This window comes from Malassezia vespertilionis, chromosome 3, assembly GCF_029542925.1.
Source record: "Malassezia vespertilionis chromosome 3, complete sequence".
Classification (NCBI taxonomy): domain Eukaryota; kingdom Fungi; phylum Basidiomycota; class Malasseziomycetes; order Malasseziales; family Malasseziaceae; genus Malassezia; species Malassezia vespertilionis.
In genome coordinates, this window is record NC_079249.1 from 709174 (window position 1) to 728228 (window position 19055).

The 19055-nt window shown below is 57.7% G+C and overlaps 8 protein-coding genes across 8 annotated transcripts; 6 read left to right on the top strand and 2 right to left on the bottom strand.

Annotated features, from left to right (window-relative positions):
* Positions 1-80: 80 nt before the first annotated feature.
* Positions 81-1498, top strand: MVES1_001847 (uncharacterized protein; the record flags this gene model as incomplete). The annotated part of the gene is made up of 2 exons (XM_056206686.1): positions 81-1014; positions 1041-1498. 2 exons carry the CDS (start codon positions 81-83, stop codon positions 1496-1498), a joined length of 1392 nt encoding a protein of 463 aa, XP_056062661.1.
* Positions 1499-1527: 29 nt separating this feature from the next.
* Positions 1528-4881, top strand: PRP24 (Splicing factor; the record flags this gene model as incomplete). The annotated part of the gene is made up of 1 exon (XM_056206687.1): positions 1528-4881. The coding sequence occupies one exon, from the start codon at positions 1528-1530 to the stop codon at positions 4879-4881; it is 3354 nt and encodes a 1117-aa protein (XP_056062662.1).
* A 4-nt stretch (positions 4882-4885) lies between these two features.
* MVES1_001849 (uncharacterized protein) lies at positions 4886-5818 on the bottom strand (the record flags this gene model as incomplete). Its single annotated transcript, XM_056206688.1, has 1 exon — positions 4886-5818. One exon carries the CDS (start codon positions 5816-5818, stop codon positions 4886-4888), a length of 933 nt encoding a protein of 310 aa, XP_056062663.1.
* Positions 5819-5971: 153 nt separating this feature from the next.
* On the top strand, positions 5972-8502 carry MVES1_001850 (uncharacterized protein; the record flags this gene model as incomplete). Its single annotated transcript, XM_056206689.1, has 3 exons — positions 5972-6020; positions 6171-8318; positions 8345-8502. 3 exons carry the CDS (start codon positions 5972-5974, stop codon positions 8500-8502), a joined length of 2355 nt encoding a protein of 784 aa, XP_056062664.1.
* Positions 8503-8741: 239 nt separating this feature from the next.
* MVES1_001851 (Ulp1 peptidase) lies at positions 8742-10427 on the top strand (the record flags this gene model as incomplete). Its single annotated transcript, XM_056206690.1, has 1 exon — positions 8742-10427. One exon carries the CDS (start codon positions 8742-8744, stop codon positions 10425-10427), a length of 1686 nt encoding a protein of 561 aa, XP_056062665.1.
* On the bottom strand, positions 10428-12635 carry prh1 (RNA helicase; the record flags this gene model as incomplete). Its single annotated transcript, XM_056206691.1, has 1 exon — positions 10428-12635. One exon carries the CDS (start codon positions 12633-12635, stop codon positions 10428-10430), a length of 2208 nt encoding a protein of 735 aa, XP_056062666.1.
* A 133-nt stretch (positions 12636-12768) lies between these two features.
* Positions 12769-16050, top strand: HUL5 (HECT-type E3 ubiquitin transferase; the record flags this gene model as incomplete). Its single annotated transcript, XM_056206692.1, has 1 exon — positions 12769-16050. One exon carries the CDS (start codon positions 12769-12771, stop codon positions 16048-16050), a length of 3282 nt encoding a protein of 1093 aa, XP_056062667.1.
* Positions 16051-16753: 703 nt separating this feature from the next.
* On the top strand, positions 16754-19021 carry MVES1_001854 (uncharacterized protein; the record flags this gene model as incomplete). Its single annotated transcript, XM_056206693.1, has 1 exon — positions 16754-19021. The coding sequence occupies one exon, from the start codon at positions 16754-16756 to the stop codon at positions 19019-19021; it is 2268 nt and encodes a 755-aa protein (XP_056062668.1).
* Between the last annotated feature and the right edge of the window lie 34 nt (positions 19022-19055).

Sequence of the window (19055 nt, forward strand, 5' to 3'; positions counted from 1 at the left end):
TGTATTGTACGACCATGGCGTCGGGTGCACTGCCGAAAGGCGGCGTGTTAGGGTATGTGTGAGCGATATTTAACAGAAGCATGTTTGGCGCTACTGTAGATCCGTCCGTTGTGCCCGACTGGATGTCGTCGCCGCAATCTGCGTCGGCATCGGCAGAAACTGATTTTGGCCTAGACCGCATGCTAGATTTGGTATTCATCATTGACGCCACCGGTTCGATGGGCTCCTATATTAACTCGGCGACGCGAAATATTGAAACAATCTGTGACAACATTGTACACTCTGAGCTGCTTTCTAGGACAGGCGCGCTGCGCGTCGGGCTAATTTCCTACCGCGATCATCCGCCGCAGGACCATGTGTATATTGTGCGAAACTTCGGCTTTACCGACAGCGTGCTTGACATGAAAGAGAATCTGAATTCACTGTTTGCTGCGGGTGGTGGCGATGGTCCGGAAGCGGCAACGGCAGCGCTTAAAGCTGTAACGGTTCTCGATTGGCGCCCACAAGCGGCGAAAATGGCAGTCCTTGTCACTGATGCACCGCCGCACGGCATTGGAGAGTATGGCGATGGATTTCCTAATGGATCGCCGGACGGCGAAGATCCCATTGTGTTGGCGCGCGCCATGTCGGCAAAAGGAATTACGCTTTTTGTCGTCGCATGCGAGCCTGCCTTAAGTGGCTACCAACACGCGGTGGACTTTTATCATGGACTTGTAAATATCACGGGTGGTATACTTGTTCCTCTCACCACTGCCTCTCTTTTGAGCCATGTCGTGATTGCCGCAGCGGGCGAGGTGATGGATCTGGACCGCCTGCACCGCGAAGTTGGCGACGCTGTCCTTGAACGACTGTGCAGTTTATCGATTACAAAGGGCGAAGAGGCCGATACCCAAGCAACGGATCCGTCAGCAAAAATAGTGGACCAAATTGCACACGAGTTGCACGAAAAGCTGCTGCTTCGCAACGAGAGCACAAAGCAGCTGATTGTGGAAAGTATTTACCGGGAGAGCGAAGGTGGGTCGCCGTGCCACTCACACCAGAATCCACGCATAATATCGCCATGTGGACTCGCGCACTGGACGTTTCTACTGCGCGCCCACACATCCGCAAGGTGGTCGGATCGCGCTTGAGTCAAAAATTCATCGACGCACGGCGCACGGCGCAGCACAGCACCTCTCCTCCTCGCCCAGAATCCACTGCGGGTCCCATGATGCGCCATATTATCACCGACTTTAGTTCTTTCCAGGCGGAGCCTGGCGTGCGCATTCAGGATACAGGTGCCGGGCGCGCCGATTATGCGACGTTCCGCAGCGGCGCCGCCGACATGGACGACGACGACGACGCGTTTATGGCCGACACGTGTGCGGAGACCAGTGCACTCGATAACGAGATTCATGTGCACGGCGAAAACGGCCAGCGTTTGTCCTACAGACACGACGCCATCTCCCTTTCTCAGGCACGCCGTCTCGCTTGGCAGAGCGTTTCGCGCGCCGCGTAAATAGTCTTTGTAAGCAACGCCTCTCCACCATGGCCGACGACGCGCAAACGCTCGACCCATGGCGATTCCAGGATTGGGTGCGGTCTGTACAGCGAAAAATGCTAGCGGCCGCGGACGAGGAGAGCGTGTCGCTGCGTGCGTCGCTACTGGAGGCGTACACTCAAATGCACGCAACCATGGCACTCCGTCCGCACGCTTGGCATCTGCTGCTCAGTGTTGAGCTTGCCAACGCGCTCGACACACACACGCGTTTTGAGGACGTGCTTGCGATGCACGAGCAGGCGACGCGCGATGCGCTTGACATAAGCTTGTACGTGCGGTACGCGAGCTTCCTCATTGCCTCGTTCGCGGCTACGTCGCGCGTCGCGGTGCCTGTCGACGTGCGCAATGCACGCTTGTCCAACGAACACGGTCAGCCTACTAATCTGGACGGCGTACTACGCGCCTGGACAGGCCTGGAAGAGCCGGTGCCGATTGCGCAGAACGGTACCTATTTGGACGCTGCGCGTCTTGCGTCGCTGCACATTGACGACACCAGTGCGCTGGACGAAGACAGTGTGCGGTCGGCGCTGCGTGCGCTGTATGGGAGGTGTGCATGGCACGTCAATGAGAGCAGTGCTGTGTGGGACATGTACCTTGTCTTTGAGAAGGCATTCTTGGATGCGGATCCACGCGACGAGGCCCGTGTGGAAATGGTGCGCCAAGTATTTCTCGCACGGCTCCAAGTGCCGCACCGCTCGTTGACGCACACGTTTGAGCAATTCAGCACGTTTGTATCGATGTATCTACCAGCGGAAGCGTACGAGGAGACCATGGCGTCTGCGAACAAGCTGTACGTCGCTGCATTGCACGTGTGGGAAGAGCGTAGCAAGTACGAGGACCGCATCGCAAAAGCAGACGCTACTTGGGAAGACTGGGATGTGTACTTATCGTGGGAGATGCACAAGGTCAAGTCGATGCGTGTCGCAAAAGACAAGGCGCTGCTCGCTACGGAAGAGGAGCTGGCCGCGACGCTGTACCGCCGCGCGCTTCACCAGTTCGGTTTCTTTCCACAGTCGAAGGATGCGTCGATGGATGCAGCGTATGTGTGCCAGCCGCCGACGTTCGCGTTTGAGAAAGCTTGGAAGGCCAAAAAAGGGCGCAAGAGCCATAAAATGCAAGAGCGTGAAGCGCAAGAGGCGCGCGTTGAAGCGCGCACACGCATGTTTGCCGCCGAGTCGCTATGGCTCGCGTATGTCGGGCTTCTAAATACGCCCAAAGCAGAGGCCTCGGGCGTGCTGGACGCATGCCACGCCGCTGTGCGCAGCGTACCGCCATCTGGAAAGCTGTGGGCCTTTTACATGCGCGCGCAAGTGCGCTTCCTCAAACCCAAGGACTACGTCTTGGAGCTATACCAACGCGTCGTGCAGTCTGGCACCGTTGCGCAAGTCGGCGGCGGCGCTGCGCTTGTGGCGCTGCTCCAAGCGCACGTCGACTGCGTGCGTACGTATGCGGCGCTTGAAGCGGCGCTTGCGCAGCACATCCCGCCGGAAGATGTTGTGCTTGCGCTCGACCTCGATCAGTTCATGGCGCTGTACGAAATTCTTCTTGAGGCACTAGGGCAGGTGGGCGCATTGCCAGAGGCCGAGCGCGATGCATCGCTTACCTTGGAGCGGTACACGGTCGACTGGGTCGAGCGCGCATTGCGTGCGATTGCGCAGCAGGGCGGTGCTGATGCTGCGGCGAGTCTTTATCCCCTTGCCGAAAACGTCGTGGAGAACACCCTTGTGCAGCATTCGCTCAACCCCGACGCGTACCTCTTTGCAGCGCAGTTTTTTGCGCGCCACGATAACGAGAAACGTGCGCGGCAAACGTTCAAGGGCGGCGCGGCCAAGCACGGCATGGTGAACAAGCTGCCGCTCTTGCAAGCATGGGTCGAGTTTGAGCACCACCGCGGCCTGCTGCAGGACATTGACTTTGCCGAAGCACGCACGAAAGTCGAGCAGGATCGCGTATGGCGCTCCTATTACAAGCAGATGCAGCAGTACCAGGTAGTGCAGCCCGAAACAACTCCGTCACAGCCTGCACCGAAACGCAAGGCAGACGCAGCGAGCCAGGAGGCACCACCCAAAAAAGGGCGCATCGAGGACGCCGAGACGCCTTCACGCGATCGTGAGTTTTCGTCAATCCTCGTTGCGGGCCTGTCCACGCATACCACCGACGCGGACCTGGCCGCCTTTTTCCGCGAATCCGGTGTAATTTGCGACATGGTCGGACCGCGACCTGTCGAAGCATATACTTCTGACGGAGCGCCGACGTCTGCTGCACTTGTCGAGTTTACCGATCGCGCCATGGTCCAAGCCGCAAAGACGCGCGACCTAAAACGCCTGCATGACTTCGAGGTGCACATTGCGTTGAGCTACGAATGTACGCTGTACGTGACCAACTTTGGGCCGGATACGGACGATGCGCTTCTCCGCGAACGCTTTGCCAAATACGGCGCGATTTTCGACGTGCGCTGGCCGAGCCGCAAATTCGCGCAATCGCGCCGCTTTTGCTACGTGCAGTACACGACGCCCGCTGCAGCACTCGCCGCACTCGCCGAGCACGGCCAGTACTGGCAGCCCGAACACCCACTCCAAGTATTTTTATCGAATCCTGCGCACAAGAAAGAGCGCTCCGACGCGGACGCCAATGAGCGCGAGCTGTACATGACCGGACTACCGCGCTCCGCAACCGCTGATGATGTCCGTGCTTTCTTTGCAGTTCACGCGCCTGTGCAAGACGTGCGTGTGCCGTTGCTGCCCAATGGCAAGAGTCGCGGAATTGCCTTTATCAATTTTGCCTCCGCGCTCGATGCGCGGCGCGCTATGCAAGCGACCAACAGCACGAAGCTCAAGGGGAGCCTTGTCGCTGTGATGCTTGCCGATGCAGGTCGAAAAAGGACACAGCGTGCGTCACAGCGCGATGATGATACTCGCGCACGAACTGTGCGCATTTGCGGCCTTCCAGGCGATGCACAAGAGGCTCTCATTCAGCAGGCGATGGAGAAAGCGCTGGGGCCTGGCACGGTGCGCCGCATATTCTGGACGCCGTCGCGGCATGCGCTCGACGCGACCGATGCCGACGCGCTCGTCGAGTTTGCCGACGTCGAGACGGCTGGCAAAGCTGCGCTCGGAGCTGGTATCACCTATGCAGACACCCATCCGCTCACGCTTGAACCACATGCAGCCACACTGCTGCCCACTGTCAAAGGCCCTAGTGCCTTTGTACCGCGCGCGCCCTCTGCCGCGCGCGGCAGAGGGCGCGGTAGGGCGCTGGGATTTGCACATGTGCATACGGCAAGCAACGACGCAAAGCCAAAAGGACAGGATGCATTTCGCGAGATGCTGTATAAGAACTAGGGTATTATGGCGCTGTTTCGCGAGCCTGGATCCACTGCAAAATCTCGTGTGCACGCGCGGCTCGGAGCGTGCACCAAGCAGCGGCGCATGTGTAAGCTTTAGGAAGCTCTTGCGCCTCGGTGCTTTCTGCGCTTGCGTCGGGTGGCGGCGGCGGCAGCGATGCTGCGGCTGCTACTGTGAGTGCATCGATCACGCGCTGCTTGGAAAGACCCATGATACTCTGTAGGTAGACGGCTACGACAGGCACGTAGATGTCCGGCACAACCGCACTCTCTTCGGGAATCTGAAAGGCAGGAGCAAGCATAGAGAGGGCATCTTCGGAGAGCGCGGCGTTGCGCTCGCTTTCTTCGACTGCGGCAAGTGTACTTGCTGCAGCGCGGATCTCGTCGGACCACAGCATGTGGCGGAGCAGCCAGTTCTGCCGCGGCTTGGAAAATTTCCACTTGGACTTGTCGGTGAGGTAGCACTGTGCGTACGCAATGGATTTCTGGGCGCTGTCGTTGAGATGTGCGTCACTGCTCGGATCGGGGCCCGGCTCGGCATTTGTGTATGCACCTTTCTTGCGCTTTCGTGTGCGTTTACGTCGCTTGCGTGTCGTATTGTCCTCTTCGTCGGAGTCGTCTTCCTCCGGTGCTTCAAGAGGGCGTGCAACGGCGGGCGCGGCAGCGGTGCGCGCAGCGAGATGCGTTTTGTTGGCGCCGGTGGAGTTCTGCGCTGCGTCCTTTGTGCTGCGAGTTTCTTGTACGGCAGCGGGAGCGGCAACGACGCTACTATCGGTCCCCAGAGCGACGTGTGCATTGCCCATGCTATCCACGCGCTGCGGCGTCGACTCTTCATCCCACACAGCATGCTCTTCGTGATGCTCCAGCAGGCCTTGCACATGCCCGGGATCAGGGCCAATCGCTCTCGTACTATGCTTCCGTGGCCGCTTCCCCATGATGGCACCAAGCACGTTTTCTGCGATTTTTTTCGCCCGATGCCCCGATGGCGCCTGGTCCATGCGCTGGGCGCAAGCAGCCCGGAGTGTTTGTCACGCGCCACGCGGGAGAAAACCGACGATTATTTTTTTTCAGCACACCGACTTGCGTGCATGCCAGAGGACGACTTGCGTGGCGAACAGCGCTGCGAGGCAGTGGCGTGTCCGTGCCTTAACGTGCGTCTTAGCGGCACATGTACCAAGCAAGCGTGCGCCGCATGGCCTTTCCGACTAAACCTCGATGAAAAAGAATTGCATCTTGTACGTCGCTTGCCCCACTCACGCTAGTCAATACCGCAACTTACCGCGCTAGCTCCCGACAAGGCGACGCTTGAAGCTGGCACTAGTGCTGGCGGGGCCATTCCATTATCCGTACTTGTTTGCAGCGTATGCGACGTGCCAGTGTGCGCGATTCCCCGCGCACCATCCCTGAAGCAGAGCGCCCAGGACGATGAGAAAGGGCAAGTGTCGGCATCGCCTGCCGAGGCATTCTCCAGCGCTTTGCGCGCAAATAACAGCATTGTTTGGTGCGCTAGCACAGTCGTCCGCGGCGCGACAGTTGCCCAACGGATGGCGTCGAGTACGTACTCGTCCGTGCTTGGCCTTATGGCGCACGACAATGGGCTTCCAAGCGCCGGAGACACACCGCACAGCACAGCAAAGCGCGTTTTACAGCTCCATTCATACAAACTCGATCCGATTCCGTCGAGCTTGCTTGGCGATCCTAGCGCGGAAGCGGCGCTGCTGGATGGGATTGCCGTGCGCCGTTTGAACGAAGAACGCGCTGTGCTTGACCGCGAGATTGCCCAGATTGTCAAGCAAAAGCAGGCATATTTGGACACGATGGTGCACACCACAAAAACGCAGCTCGCCTCTTTGCGCGATGCACTGCACGCAAAACAGAAGAGCCACACGACGCCCATGCACACGCACGTTTCTGCTCCCACGCACAACGAGGCCGCTCCTTTGCACAGTGCGCTTTCTGCCACATTTGTACGCTACGGCAGCCACTGCCCACCAGCGGAAGTTTCGCCGCAGCGTCAGGTCGAGGCGCCCCAAAGTAAACGTGCCGAGACGCAGCCGTCCCCGGAGGCCAATTTCCACGTGCAAGAGTCCGACGAGAGCGATACAGAGGCGCAGTCCACCGAAGACACCATGTTTGAAATTGACGAGGAGCTGAAGCTGGATGCGTCGCATCCGCACACGCCCATGGAGCAACAGATCGTTGAGAAAGCGTTGTGTACACCACTTCACCGCAATGGCGAAGCAGCGCGCCAGCTTAACATGGGCATTGCGACCTCGTTTTCTGGCGTGCACGACGCTGCGGCGAATCCTTTGTTGCGCAAGGCACTCGGTGCCGAGCATGACACGCTTTTTGATGCCGTGAAGCAAGGCCCGTACGATTTGCAGCACCCAAACGAGTTTGTCGGCTCGCTGCACGCTTCCTCGCGCAGTGCCATACGGCACGATTCACACAGCACCGCAGAGAGAAAGCCCGCGCCGTACTCAATCCAAGGCGACGACGAGCACCTGGTCCGCGCACTAGCTGCCAACATCCCGTCGCACCGCCACCGCACTTTTGAGGCCGGCGGGCTCAAGCCGCCGGGACAGTCCATGGGGAAATGGTCCCAGTGGCAACACAGAGTGCGTGATCAGGAGACGGGTACCGCCGTGAGTGCAATGCATGCGTTTGCAGCGTCTGTGCCTGCGCACACATTCACTCCCATGCGCCGCCCTGCACAAGAAACACGCGACACCGCGGAGTTCGACTGCGAGCCCAAGACGAGCCTCCCCGACAAGGAAAAAATGCTCGTCCCTTCGCTCCGCCGTGCAATCCGCACCGCCAAAATGGAGACGCAGACATCATCGCCGCGCGGACCCGTGGCAAAAAATGACGCAAACGACACGGAGCTACCGCCGCTGCCCTTTGTCCCGAGCGCCGATGTGCGCCTGAGCCCAAACGCACGGAACGCGCCGCGCGCTATCGAGCCGGTGCTTGGGTGGGAGGCAGCAGCGCCCAGCAATGCAGTGCATCTGCTTCACTACATGCACTACCTGCAAAACCTTAAAGTGAGCAAACGGACTGGCTGGTACCACCACAATGTACCGAGCCCCGAGTCCATTGCCGACCACATGTACAGAATGGCAATGCTTGCCATGTTGCTTGGCGAGACCAACATTGATACCCATAAGTGTGTCATGATGGCACTTGTACATGACCTCGCCGAAGCGCAAGTCGGAGACTTGACGCCGCTGTGCAACATCCCCAAAGTGCAGAAACAGGCACGCGAGCACGACGCAATCATCCATCTCACTGAGGATTTGCTGCACAATACTCCAGCCGCGCAGCATATCCTTGCATTGTGGACAGAGTACGAGGAGCGCAAGACACCCGAGGCTCAGCTAGTCAAGGACCTCGACTGCTTTGAACTGTGCCTGCAAGCGTTCGAGTATGAAAAAAGTACGTCGCCTTTTCACTCACCACAGTCCATGGAATCCGCGATCTGCAGCCCTTCTGGCTTGGGGGCGCAACCAAAATACATAACCCTCATGTGCGTGGCTGGCTCACGGCGCTCTTGCAGAAGCGCCGCGCGCTCTGGGAGCGCCGCGGCGAGCCGTACGATGCAGGCGCAGCGCCCCTCTAGCCCGATGCATGGCCCGATAGATACCCATAAGACTGCACGTGTCATTTGTGGAAACGCGTCCTCGCGCGCCATGGGCAATGGAGCATAGCTATTGGAACCGGCTAGACCGCACGCGCGCGCGCGAAAAAAGCGTCGGGGAAAGCAGTACGGCATCGTGTGCGTCTCGGACTGACGGCGTGTCCGAGAAGCCTGTGCGGCCGAAGCACAAGCACGCGATACGTTCGCCCTATCAGACGCCGATGGAGCCGTTGCATTTCTACGCGGATGCTACGCCATCGCCCAGCCACAAGCGCGTACACGAGCAGGAAATGTCGCCGAGCATCAAGCAGAGCAAAACTCCAGCACCTGGCGCGGACGGCGCGGACGATTCGCGCGATGAACTCGACTTTTTGTCGCTTGCATCGCCCGCCAAGCCGCTGCGCGAGCGCATGCGCAAGCGCGATGTGCCGAGCGCTACACCGGGTGCTGCGCACACGATGCAAAGCATTTCGATCCCGCTGCGTGTACTCTACATTAACCAGGAATGGTACAGTGACGCGAGTGATCTCCAGCTTGTCTCGTTCAGCACGCACTTTGCCGTCCTTTGCGGCGCATCGGAGCTCCTAAAAATTGCGCTGCGTGACATTCACAGCTGGAAGATTAGCAGTAGCGAGCACAAGCTCTTGGTGCTTGCTGTGGGCCGCGGCGAGACGCAGGCGCGCTTGGCGCGCTTGGTGCTCGTACCGCCTCCGCTTCCCATTTTCCACATCGCATTCCTTCCATTGACTACCGATGCTTGGGGCATACTTGTAGACCGCGTACGATACTCGCCGACCCTTTACCCCGGCGAGCTTATCCCCGAGCCCGGTGCGAAGAGTTTGTGCAGTAGCTGGACGCAGCGGAACACGACGCGTCTCTTTTCCGAGCACGCACCACGCAAGCCTGTGCCCGTCGCGGTGGGCGAGCACCGCGCAGCGACGCATGGCGCGCAGGCGCCGCAGCCCACCACCTTGTATACCCCTATACCACATCCTACGCGAAAAACACGCGCAGCCACACGCGTAGAAGAGGAGCGCCGCGCCTCGGAGCTGGATAAGCCCATTTTGCGGTACCCAGCGCACGGCCCGTACGCCGTCACGCTTCTCGGCTCTGACGTCGAGCGCCTCAACGAGCATGAGTTCCTGAATGATACTTTGATCGAGTTTGGGCTGCGCTTTATCATGGAGCAGGTAAGCCAGCGCGATCCGCACCTTGCCAGCCAGATCCACCTATTCAACTCGTTCTTTTTTATGAAATTAAACGAGTACCGCGATCGCAGCAAGTCATACGAGCAGGTGCGCAAGTGGACGAATCGTGTAAACATCTTTGACAAAGAAATGCTGATTGTGCCCATCAACGAAAACATGCATTGGTACGTTGCGATTGTTGTGAATCCTAGAGGTGTGTTGGGCATCAAGGACCACGGAATGCGGCTCCTTCGCCGCACTTCGCGCCACGGAGCGGAGCACGAAGATGGCGAGCGCAGCCTTTTGCCCAGCACCGCTGCGCAAGCAGGCGAAACCTACGTCCTTGTTCTCGACAGTCTCGGCAGCACACACGTGCGTGTAAAAAATGTGCTGCGCGACTACCTACGTCTCGAAGCGCGCGATAAACAGCGGGTTCCTGAGGATGTAGATCTGCGCCGACTGGGCGATCCCATCCATGTGGACGTCCAAGTGCCTACCCAGCCGAACTCGTGTGATTGCGGTATATACCTATTGCACAACATGGAATGTTTTCTTTCCGACCCAGCCACATTGCTTCCCATTGCGCTTGGCGCACGGCGCGGCGCGGACAAAACAATGGACGCTGCGTGGAACGAAAAGCAGCTCGAGTCGCGCCGCGCTTACTGGAAAAGTGCAATTACCAAGCTCGGCAAACGATGGCGCGAGGGACAGGCAGAATAGCTATGTAGTACGTGCAATCAGCGCTTGCAGCCACGCGGGCTCAATCCGTGACACAGTCCGCGCAAACGTCTGCGATGTGAGCATCAGCTCTTCAAACACAACTGCTTGCACCGCCGAGGCTAACGAGCCGCGCGCAGTGTGCCGAGCAGGATGCAACGTAGAGGCGGGGTGCAATTTAAACAAGGGGCCACCTGCAATGCGCCGGAACGAGCCGTCGGGCTGGCGCAAAGCAATGTTGGTCACGCGGCCTTTGCCAAGGCACTGGAGAAGATCGTCAAACGACTCGCCAACGCCATCGGCATGGATTGCGCCGCGCGTGACAAACAGGCCGGGCTCTTCGTCCAGATCGTCGTCGGGAGACGCACTTCGCATGCGTTTTCCAGCGCCATTGTCGTCGTCATCGCAGCGAATAGCATGCTGACTGCAAATACGTACGAGCTGCTTGCGAATCGCAAGAATATTTCGCATGGTTCTTTCGCGAATTCCGTGTGCATGGCACCAGCTGCACAGCTCGTGCTTTGCGCTTGCCTTCTCACCGCTAGCATGCGCCTTGACGTTTAGGTACGCCTGCAAGGCTTTCAAATAGGTGGCATGATCGCCGCTCGGATCCGTAAAGATGTCGCGCGCTTTGTCCACGGCTTCCTTCCGCTCGGGGTCGCGCGACTCGACAAACATGCTTCGGTCTGCAGAGAGGATGGAAACCAGGTCGCGCGCTTGGCGCGCTACTGTGGGGCCGCGCTCTGCAGCGGCCAGCAAGAGACGCGCGTAGGACGGCGTGATGGGAAGCAGGGCCAGCTGTCTCCCCAGTTGCGTAAGCTGCACGTCTCTCCCTTTTGCGCATGTGATGGCACCAAGCTCGGCAAGGTGCAAGACGGCTTCTTGTAGCATAGCAGTCTCTGGCGGATCGATCCAGTCAAAGTGGAACGGATCCAGGGCCATGGCGTAGAGCTGGAGGGCAACGCCAGACAGCTCGGTGCGGTGGATTTCGGGCACCGGTACTTTTGGCAGGGCTGCAAATGCATCTTTGGTGTACAGACGGAAACACATGCCAGGCCCTTCACGACCAGCGCGACCAGCGCGCTGCACGCTCGATGATTGCGATATGGGGTGCACCTGGAGTGTCTCCACGCCTGTTTGGGGCGAAAACACCTTTTCCTTTACAAGGCCCGAGTCGATCACGTAGCGGATTCCCGGGATGGTAATACTCGTCTCGGCAATGTTGGTGGCGAGCACTACTTTCCGCGTGCGCTCGGGCGTGGGTGCAAACGCCGCTGCCGCCGCAGCCGGACCTAGAGCCGCGTACAAAGGACGCACAAGCAGTTCCTGCGCACTCGGAAACCCCTGCTCCTCTGCCCATGCATCCACCTGCGATGCAAACAGCTGGAGCGACTGTGCTAAAGACTCAATTTCTTCTTGGCCAGTGGCAAAAAGGAGTATGTCGCCCGGCGGTTTGGAGACGTGAATTTGCATCACCGCACGCACAGCAGCATCAGTCCAGTCCTGGCAGCTCTCTTCTGTATAGTACAGTCGCACTCCATGCTGCCGCCCCGCAACGTACAAAATGGGAATGGGGTCGGCGCTGCGGAAAAAGCGCGCAAACGCCTCAGCATCGATCGTGGCACTCATGATGACAAGTTTGAGAGGTGTGGCGCCAAGTTCTTTTGCATCGACCAAACGCTGGCGCTCTTGCTGGATCTGCTTGGCAAGCCCAAGAAGCACGTCTGTGCGCAGCGATCGCTCGTGTGCTTCGTCAATGATGAGTACACTGTATCGCTTTAGCAGTCGCGCGTTCGCAGCGCGTGAATTCGGCGCGCACGTCTCCGCGGCCCCTTCTACCGGTCCCAAAATCTCGCGGATCAACATGCCGTCGGTCATGAATTTGATTCGCGTCTGTTTGCTGGTCCGGTCTTCGAAACGGACCGAGTACCCGACATACTCGGACCTGCCGTCGTCTTTGTGTGTCAGTACCGCAGGATCGCGGCACCCCATCTCGTCGGCTACGCGCGATGCTAGCGACGTCGCAGCAACGCGGCGCGGCTGCGTAATACCAATCATTTGGCGGCCATGCCTCGGCACGATGCCTTCTTGGAATAAAAATTGCGGGACTTGCGTCGTCTTACCACTGCCTGTCTCGCCTACAAGTATAACAGTCGCATTTTCGCGAATGCGCTTTACGATCGTGTCTTTGCCTGCCCAAACAGGCAGCATATGGCTCCCACTGGGCCCTGCCGCTGGCATTGTCGCGCAAAAAAATTGATGCTCCACACGATGCCAGCAACTGGTGCCCGATCGCCCGATGCTTTTTGTCATGGGCCGTGCTTCCTTCGCGCCTTGTCCCACGATGGAGTTCAACTTTACAGGATCGTCCCGGCCACAGCGACGCATCAATTTAGGGACTGGTACAGAAAAATCAGCGGCAAATCTTGCGGCACTGGCTCGCGAGCAACGCGCAAACAGGGCTCTCCAACGGCAGCAGGTAAAGTCTGCGGTACGCATCCAAGCAGTGTACCGCCGCTATGCTGTGGCGAAACGCGTGCGTGAAGAGTGCATGAAAGAGTATATCGAAGAGATCAAAATACATGACGGTCACTACACGCCACACACATGGCGCCACCTCACCCGCCTGCTCGCTTGCTCACTGCACCGCGCCACACCGACAGAAGTGTTGGCCCGCGCGCCGAGTCTGACAGCCTGGGCACTCCATGTAGCCCAACATCCATGGACTATGGGAATAGGCGATGATGAAAGCGAGAAAGATTGGCACGCTTTGCTCGCGTGGGTCGTGCACCTTGTTTTGCACATTCTGGTCCACCGCGCCGCGGCAATGTCACAAGCAGACATCCACGTGTGGATCCAGTTCCTGAACGCGTTACTGGTGCCACAAGCAAATGTGGAGCTACAGCAAGCACTGCTGCGGTCGATGCTTTTCTGGGGATTGTACCGTGCGCTGCAAGCTGCTATGCTCGCTTTGCCATCGGAGCAGTCGCATACGGGACAACTGTGTGTAACGCTCATGTTGCACCCTTTTCACCTCCTGCCCGATGCGCCAGTCACATTTGTGAAAGACGTGCAGAATGCACCGCCTACTACAGACGCACGCTCCATTGCACTGCGTGCTTTCGTCGCGAATGGCCTCACCGTGCCGCATCTCTTGCAGCGTGTACCCATCGACGCTGTCGCGCAATTCACATCGGCCTTTCCATTCGCACAAGTGATGGAGCATATATACGCGCTCGGAGCATGCTACCGAACACCCGGAGCCACGGCACTTGCAAACAACCCAATCCACTCGCCGTACTTGCTGGGCAACCTGCTTGTGCTTTGCCAAAATCGCGTGCCTTTGCTACGTACCAGTGCAGAGCTTTCCTCTTACTTGGACGCGCTTGTCTTGCTTCAGGATGCTTTGCCCAGCACAGCTTTTGTGGCGCCAGAGGATACCAATGCAAGTTCCGAGCATGCTTCCACAACATCGATAACGGAAACGGACGAGCAAAACTCGCCCACTCAACACCCAACCGACGCAGCTAGCGTCAACATTCCGCTGTGCACACTGCCGCTCGATCCAAATACATACCGCAATTTGCGCATCGTGGTCTCCGAGGCGCACCTACATGCTATAATGGCCGCATCCGTGCGCTTTTCCCATGCTCGCCCTGCGCTCTGCGCATTTCTGCTCGCTGCACTACAATCGTGGCCGAGTGCGGAGCGCGAGGTGGTGCTGAATACGGTTTTGTACGGCTACGACTCGCACACTGCGCGAAATGCAGCTCCAGCACAACGCCCCAGTGTAGGTTCGTTGGTGCGCGAGCTCTGGCGCGGCTGGACGCGCGCAAGTCCTTTCGCCAAGCATCTCAGCCCGATTAATCCAATCGCCCGCGTCGCTGAGACGCGTGCAGTACTCCTCAACCCTGCCTTTGCACGAGACTGGGCCATTTTCACAGTCCTGTGCGCGCTATACAGTCGTACACTCATGACCATGGGCGATGACGAATTTTACCCTTCGTCCAAGCTGGATGCGGAAAACGCCGCACGGAATCCGCTCACGCTAGACGAGCTTGTCACGATTAGCAGTTTGCTGCGAAACATTGCTTTTACGCTGTATTGGCATGAAGATTTGCAGTATCACGCCGAGCATGACCTACTTCTTCCTGGCGCGCGAAGACGATTGCCGCATCTGCGAGCCATGATCACAGAACTTCTTCAGCAGCTTCACACGCGCGATTCCCGTCGTCGCTTCACACCCGATGCGCATTGGCACATGCTCAGCCAGCAGGATCTTGCATCCTTTATTGAGTCCGTCGTCTGGGAAGAGCGGAGCTTAATGGCGTCTAGTGAGGAGGAGGGGTTCAATTTGCAATCTCGGCGCAGTGCCACGCTTTCTGCACGCACAGTGGCATTTATCAACCCAAGACTTGGCGTGCTGAACAACATTCCCTTTGTTATTCCCTTTGATGTGCGTGTGGAAATATTCCGCCACTTTGTGCGGAGCGACAGCGAGCGCCTGGGCATCAGTCGCGACATTTATGCGTGGCAAAGCCAGCGCAGGGTCACGATCCGCCGCGGCGCTATTGCCGAAGATGGCATGGCACAGCTCAACGCGCTTGGCCCACATCTCAAAGGACCGCTTCAGATCGTATTTGTCGACCAATGGGGCATGCAAGAGGATGGCATTGACGGCGGCGGCGTCTTTAAAGAGTTCCTTACCTCCCTTGTCCAAGAAGTATTCCACACAGACCGCGGCTTGTGGTGTGTCAACCAGCGCCAGGAACTATACCCAAATCCCCACAGCTACGCGCAGCGCCCTGAGCAGCTTAATTGGTACGCATTTTTGGGGCGCATCATTGGCAAGGCATTGTACGAAGGCATTCTTGTCGATGCCAAGTTTGCAAGCTTCTTTCTGGGCAAATGGCTTGGCCACCAAAGCTACCTCGACGACCTAGCCAGCCTTGACAGCCTTGACCGTGAACTGTACAAAGGGCTGATTGTGCTAAAAAATTATACGGGCAACGTGGAAAATGACTTTGCCCTCAACTTTACCGTTACGGACGAAGAGTTTGGCGCGACACGCACCACAGAGCTTATTCCCGGCGGTACCGACATTTCTGTGACGCGTAGCAACCGTTTGTCGTATATTTATCACGTCACGCGTTATCGTCTCAGCAAGCAGATCGAGCCGCAGTGTCGCGCATTTTTCGACGGCCTCTCTGAGCTGATCGATCCGCGCTGGCTGCGCCTTTTGAACCGCGAAGAACTGCACGTGTTGGTATCTGGCGCAGAGAAACCCATCGACTTGGACAACCTACGCGAGCATACGCTTTACGGTGGCTTTCACGAAAAGGATCTTGCCATCACCTTTTTCTGGGAGGCACTTGCGTCGCTCGATCAGGACTCGCGCAGAGCATTTCTACGCTTCGTTACTTCCTCGCCGAATCCACCGCTGCGTGGCTTTGTGGAACTGAACCCCAAGTTTGCTATTCGGAATGCGGGCGACGACGTGTCGCGGTTGCCTACGGCCAGCACTTGCGTAAATTTGCTAAAACTACCTGCCTATACCTCGAAAGAGCAAGCACTGGAAAAACTGCGCTATGCTATTCACAGCCAAGCAGGCTTCGACCTAGAGTAGTATATAGCTAAGCCGCACTCTTCTGCACACCACATGCTACGCCACGGGCTGTTCAAACCCGAGATCAAGGCCCTTTCAAGGCCCCCGTAGTTTGCACTTGCACACAGCACATGCTCCCAGTGCCCAACAGCATATGGTTACGAACACGTGGCAAACGCGCAGCTGCTGCAGGTAGTTTTGTCAGGGGAACCAATAGAACTGCGTATGGTCGGGAAAGTTGACCTCCCCGCATCAAATTCACGCAATTCTGCTGCAGTCGTCTGCAAAATTGGTAGGCTGCGGTGGGGTACCGCTTTGGCGGCGAATTCCATTACCGACGTGCCAGCGCGCCGTTATCCTTATTTACATCGTCTACGCTCCTACACAAGCCTTGTATATTATGTATCAGTGATCGCGTAACGCATACGATGACATTCGATTCCGATCCCATCTTGGTCGTTTCACGACAAAACCTCAAACGACTGGATACGAACGATGTACACCAGGTGGCGCGAGTTTGTAACAGTACGCATCTCCCGCTTCACTAACCATAGTGTTTACAAAATGCAAGGAGTCCCTTGCGGATGGCCGCAGGCTAGAGAACTTTTCATGGCGAATGTGGCATCGCCACTCTGCTGAGCATCAACAGCTTAGCACCGACGTTGCCATACCGCAGGCTAGCGCGACGGCAGTAAAGCTTGATGAGAAGCGCAACGCGTTCTACATGCACGCCCCCCTTTCGGAGCCTGAGCTTTCCACGGACGAGTCTGCTGCGAGCGACGACAGCGAATGCGACCGCACACACAAAGCACACTCCAACGCTTTCCGCTCGTTTATTGCTTTAGAGGCATCAGAAACGCCGTGGCAATTGCAATTAGCCGAGCTTGCACGCACGGCGCGCACCGAGCGTATGCAAACGCAGCGTATTGTGTATGGTGATGCCGACTCGACTGCGCACGAGGCGATGCGTGCCGCGCTCTTCCGCAGTATCCCCGACGCGAACGTCGACAAGAGTGCTTATACGAATTTGCCGAGTGCCTATACGGACTCGCCGAGCAACTCGACGGTCGGGTCCATGTCCACCACGGGCACTGTTACGCCTCGCGCGCCGCAGGAGCGTTCCCGCGCCAACTCGACGTCGTACTCCACTTCCCAAGCGCGCGCCGGTGCCTCGGCCAAAGAGGTTGCCGTACAGCAGGTGACACAAACGACTGTTGAGAAGCCATTTGCTTCCTCACCTCTTAGTCCCAAGCAAGCGCCAGCCGAACCGACGCCCAAGCCCCAAAAAAGCAATGCACATCTCCCCGACATTGCGCCTTTGCGCAACACATCCAACGCCACGAAACGCAGCCGTACGAACATGCGCTCTTCTCGCAGTCAAGAACGTTTTGGACCGCGTGGAGCGCAAGGAAGCAAAGCGCCCATTTCTCGCACCCAAGTGTTTCAGATGCTCACCATGACGCAGTCCAACCAAGACAACAAAATGTCAAAAACGAAACCCGACCCCAAAAAGAAAAAGAACCCCATTGTATTTGTGACCGGTGGCGAAGAGCTTGGTTCCGACGAAGAAGAAGTCTTAGAAACAGCCGAGCTTCAAGACAAGCAACGAGCTGCGCCCAAGGCAGCGGCAGAAGCAGACGACGATGCATGGTCCAGCGATGATGCCGCCGAGGAGGAGGAAGAGCGACAACGGCAAGCTGAACGTGTGAATGCGCAGCAAAAGCGCAAGGAAGAAGAGGAGCGCGAGCGTCTAGATATGTTTAAAAAGCGGCCCATCCGCTCTGCAAGCCTTGCCGATCTTCCGCTCGTCAACAAAACCAAGGAGCCCCCTGTGGACGCGAAACCATTAGCCGATGTTGCCCTCGGCAACACCCGCGGACTTTTGTCGACCATCTTCCATCCCCCACGCGAAAAAGATGCACCGACATACAATACAAACTCTGGCGCGCCGCGCTCGCGAGTTGGTAATAAAAACAACACGCGCGCAGGCAAGACGATTAGCTTTACTGATCTCCCACAGCGCTCCATGAGCAGCATCGACAATACGCGCAATACCTCGACGCCATCTCTCATTGCCAACACCCTTACTTCCCAGCGGCGTGCCAGCACAACCAATGTGGCGATGGAGCGAAGCAAGAGTGCAATTGCCCTCCCGCTCCTTAATGTCACGTCCTTGCGCTCGTCGACGCATGTGCGTGCGCTTGAATTGCAACGCAATGCAAGCGGTGCGTCGCTCAATCGCGGTGCAAGTTCCGACTCTGGCTCGCTCTGCGCAGAGTCGCGCGAGCAAGTTTTGGGCCAGGCGTCCAGTGATTTGCAAGCACCCCCCATGATGAGTTCGAGAAGCACCGGCGCCCGTGCCCGCCTTTCTGCACTTGCTAAAGGGCATTTACTCGATGCTGAAAAAGCAAGCGACAACAAACTTGTTACCCTCGTCCGCTCATACAGCGCTGCTGGCATGATGCTGCAAGGGCAAGAAGGCAAGAATGTGAAATACAGGCGCCAGCGATCTTCCTCTCCTCCTGTACGCTTGAACCGCGGGGATTCCCCCGATGAAGGTCCGTTTCTGGAGCTTCTCGTCGACCAAAACAGCACCGAAGTCGACTTTTCCCGCCTCCGCAACGTGCCGCAAACTACCGACGACGTTCCGACGCCCGACGGGCACACTTTGTCAAAGCATGCCACATCCATGATTCAACTTCCAGCCCAGAAGACGGACATTGTGCCTGCCTTGTCGCCACGCACCGCGCGGAACAATATGATTTGCGACGAGCTCAGCGAAAGTGTGCGCGAGAATCTGTTGTGGGAAAAGCAATCCCGCGCGCGCTTTTTCGGCAAGGATATGCCTACCAGCACAGCAACCAAAGGCACGAATTCACCCAAGCCCCGCGCCGGTTCCTCAAGGCGCACCGTCTCGGGCAGCAATGCAGAGACAACTACGGGCCTGCGGCGATCCTTGGAAGACGAATCATTCCACCACAAGGGATGGTAGAAGCATATGCAATGTATATAAACCAAAATAGTAT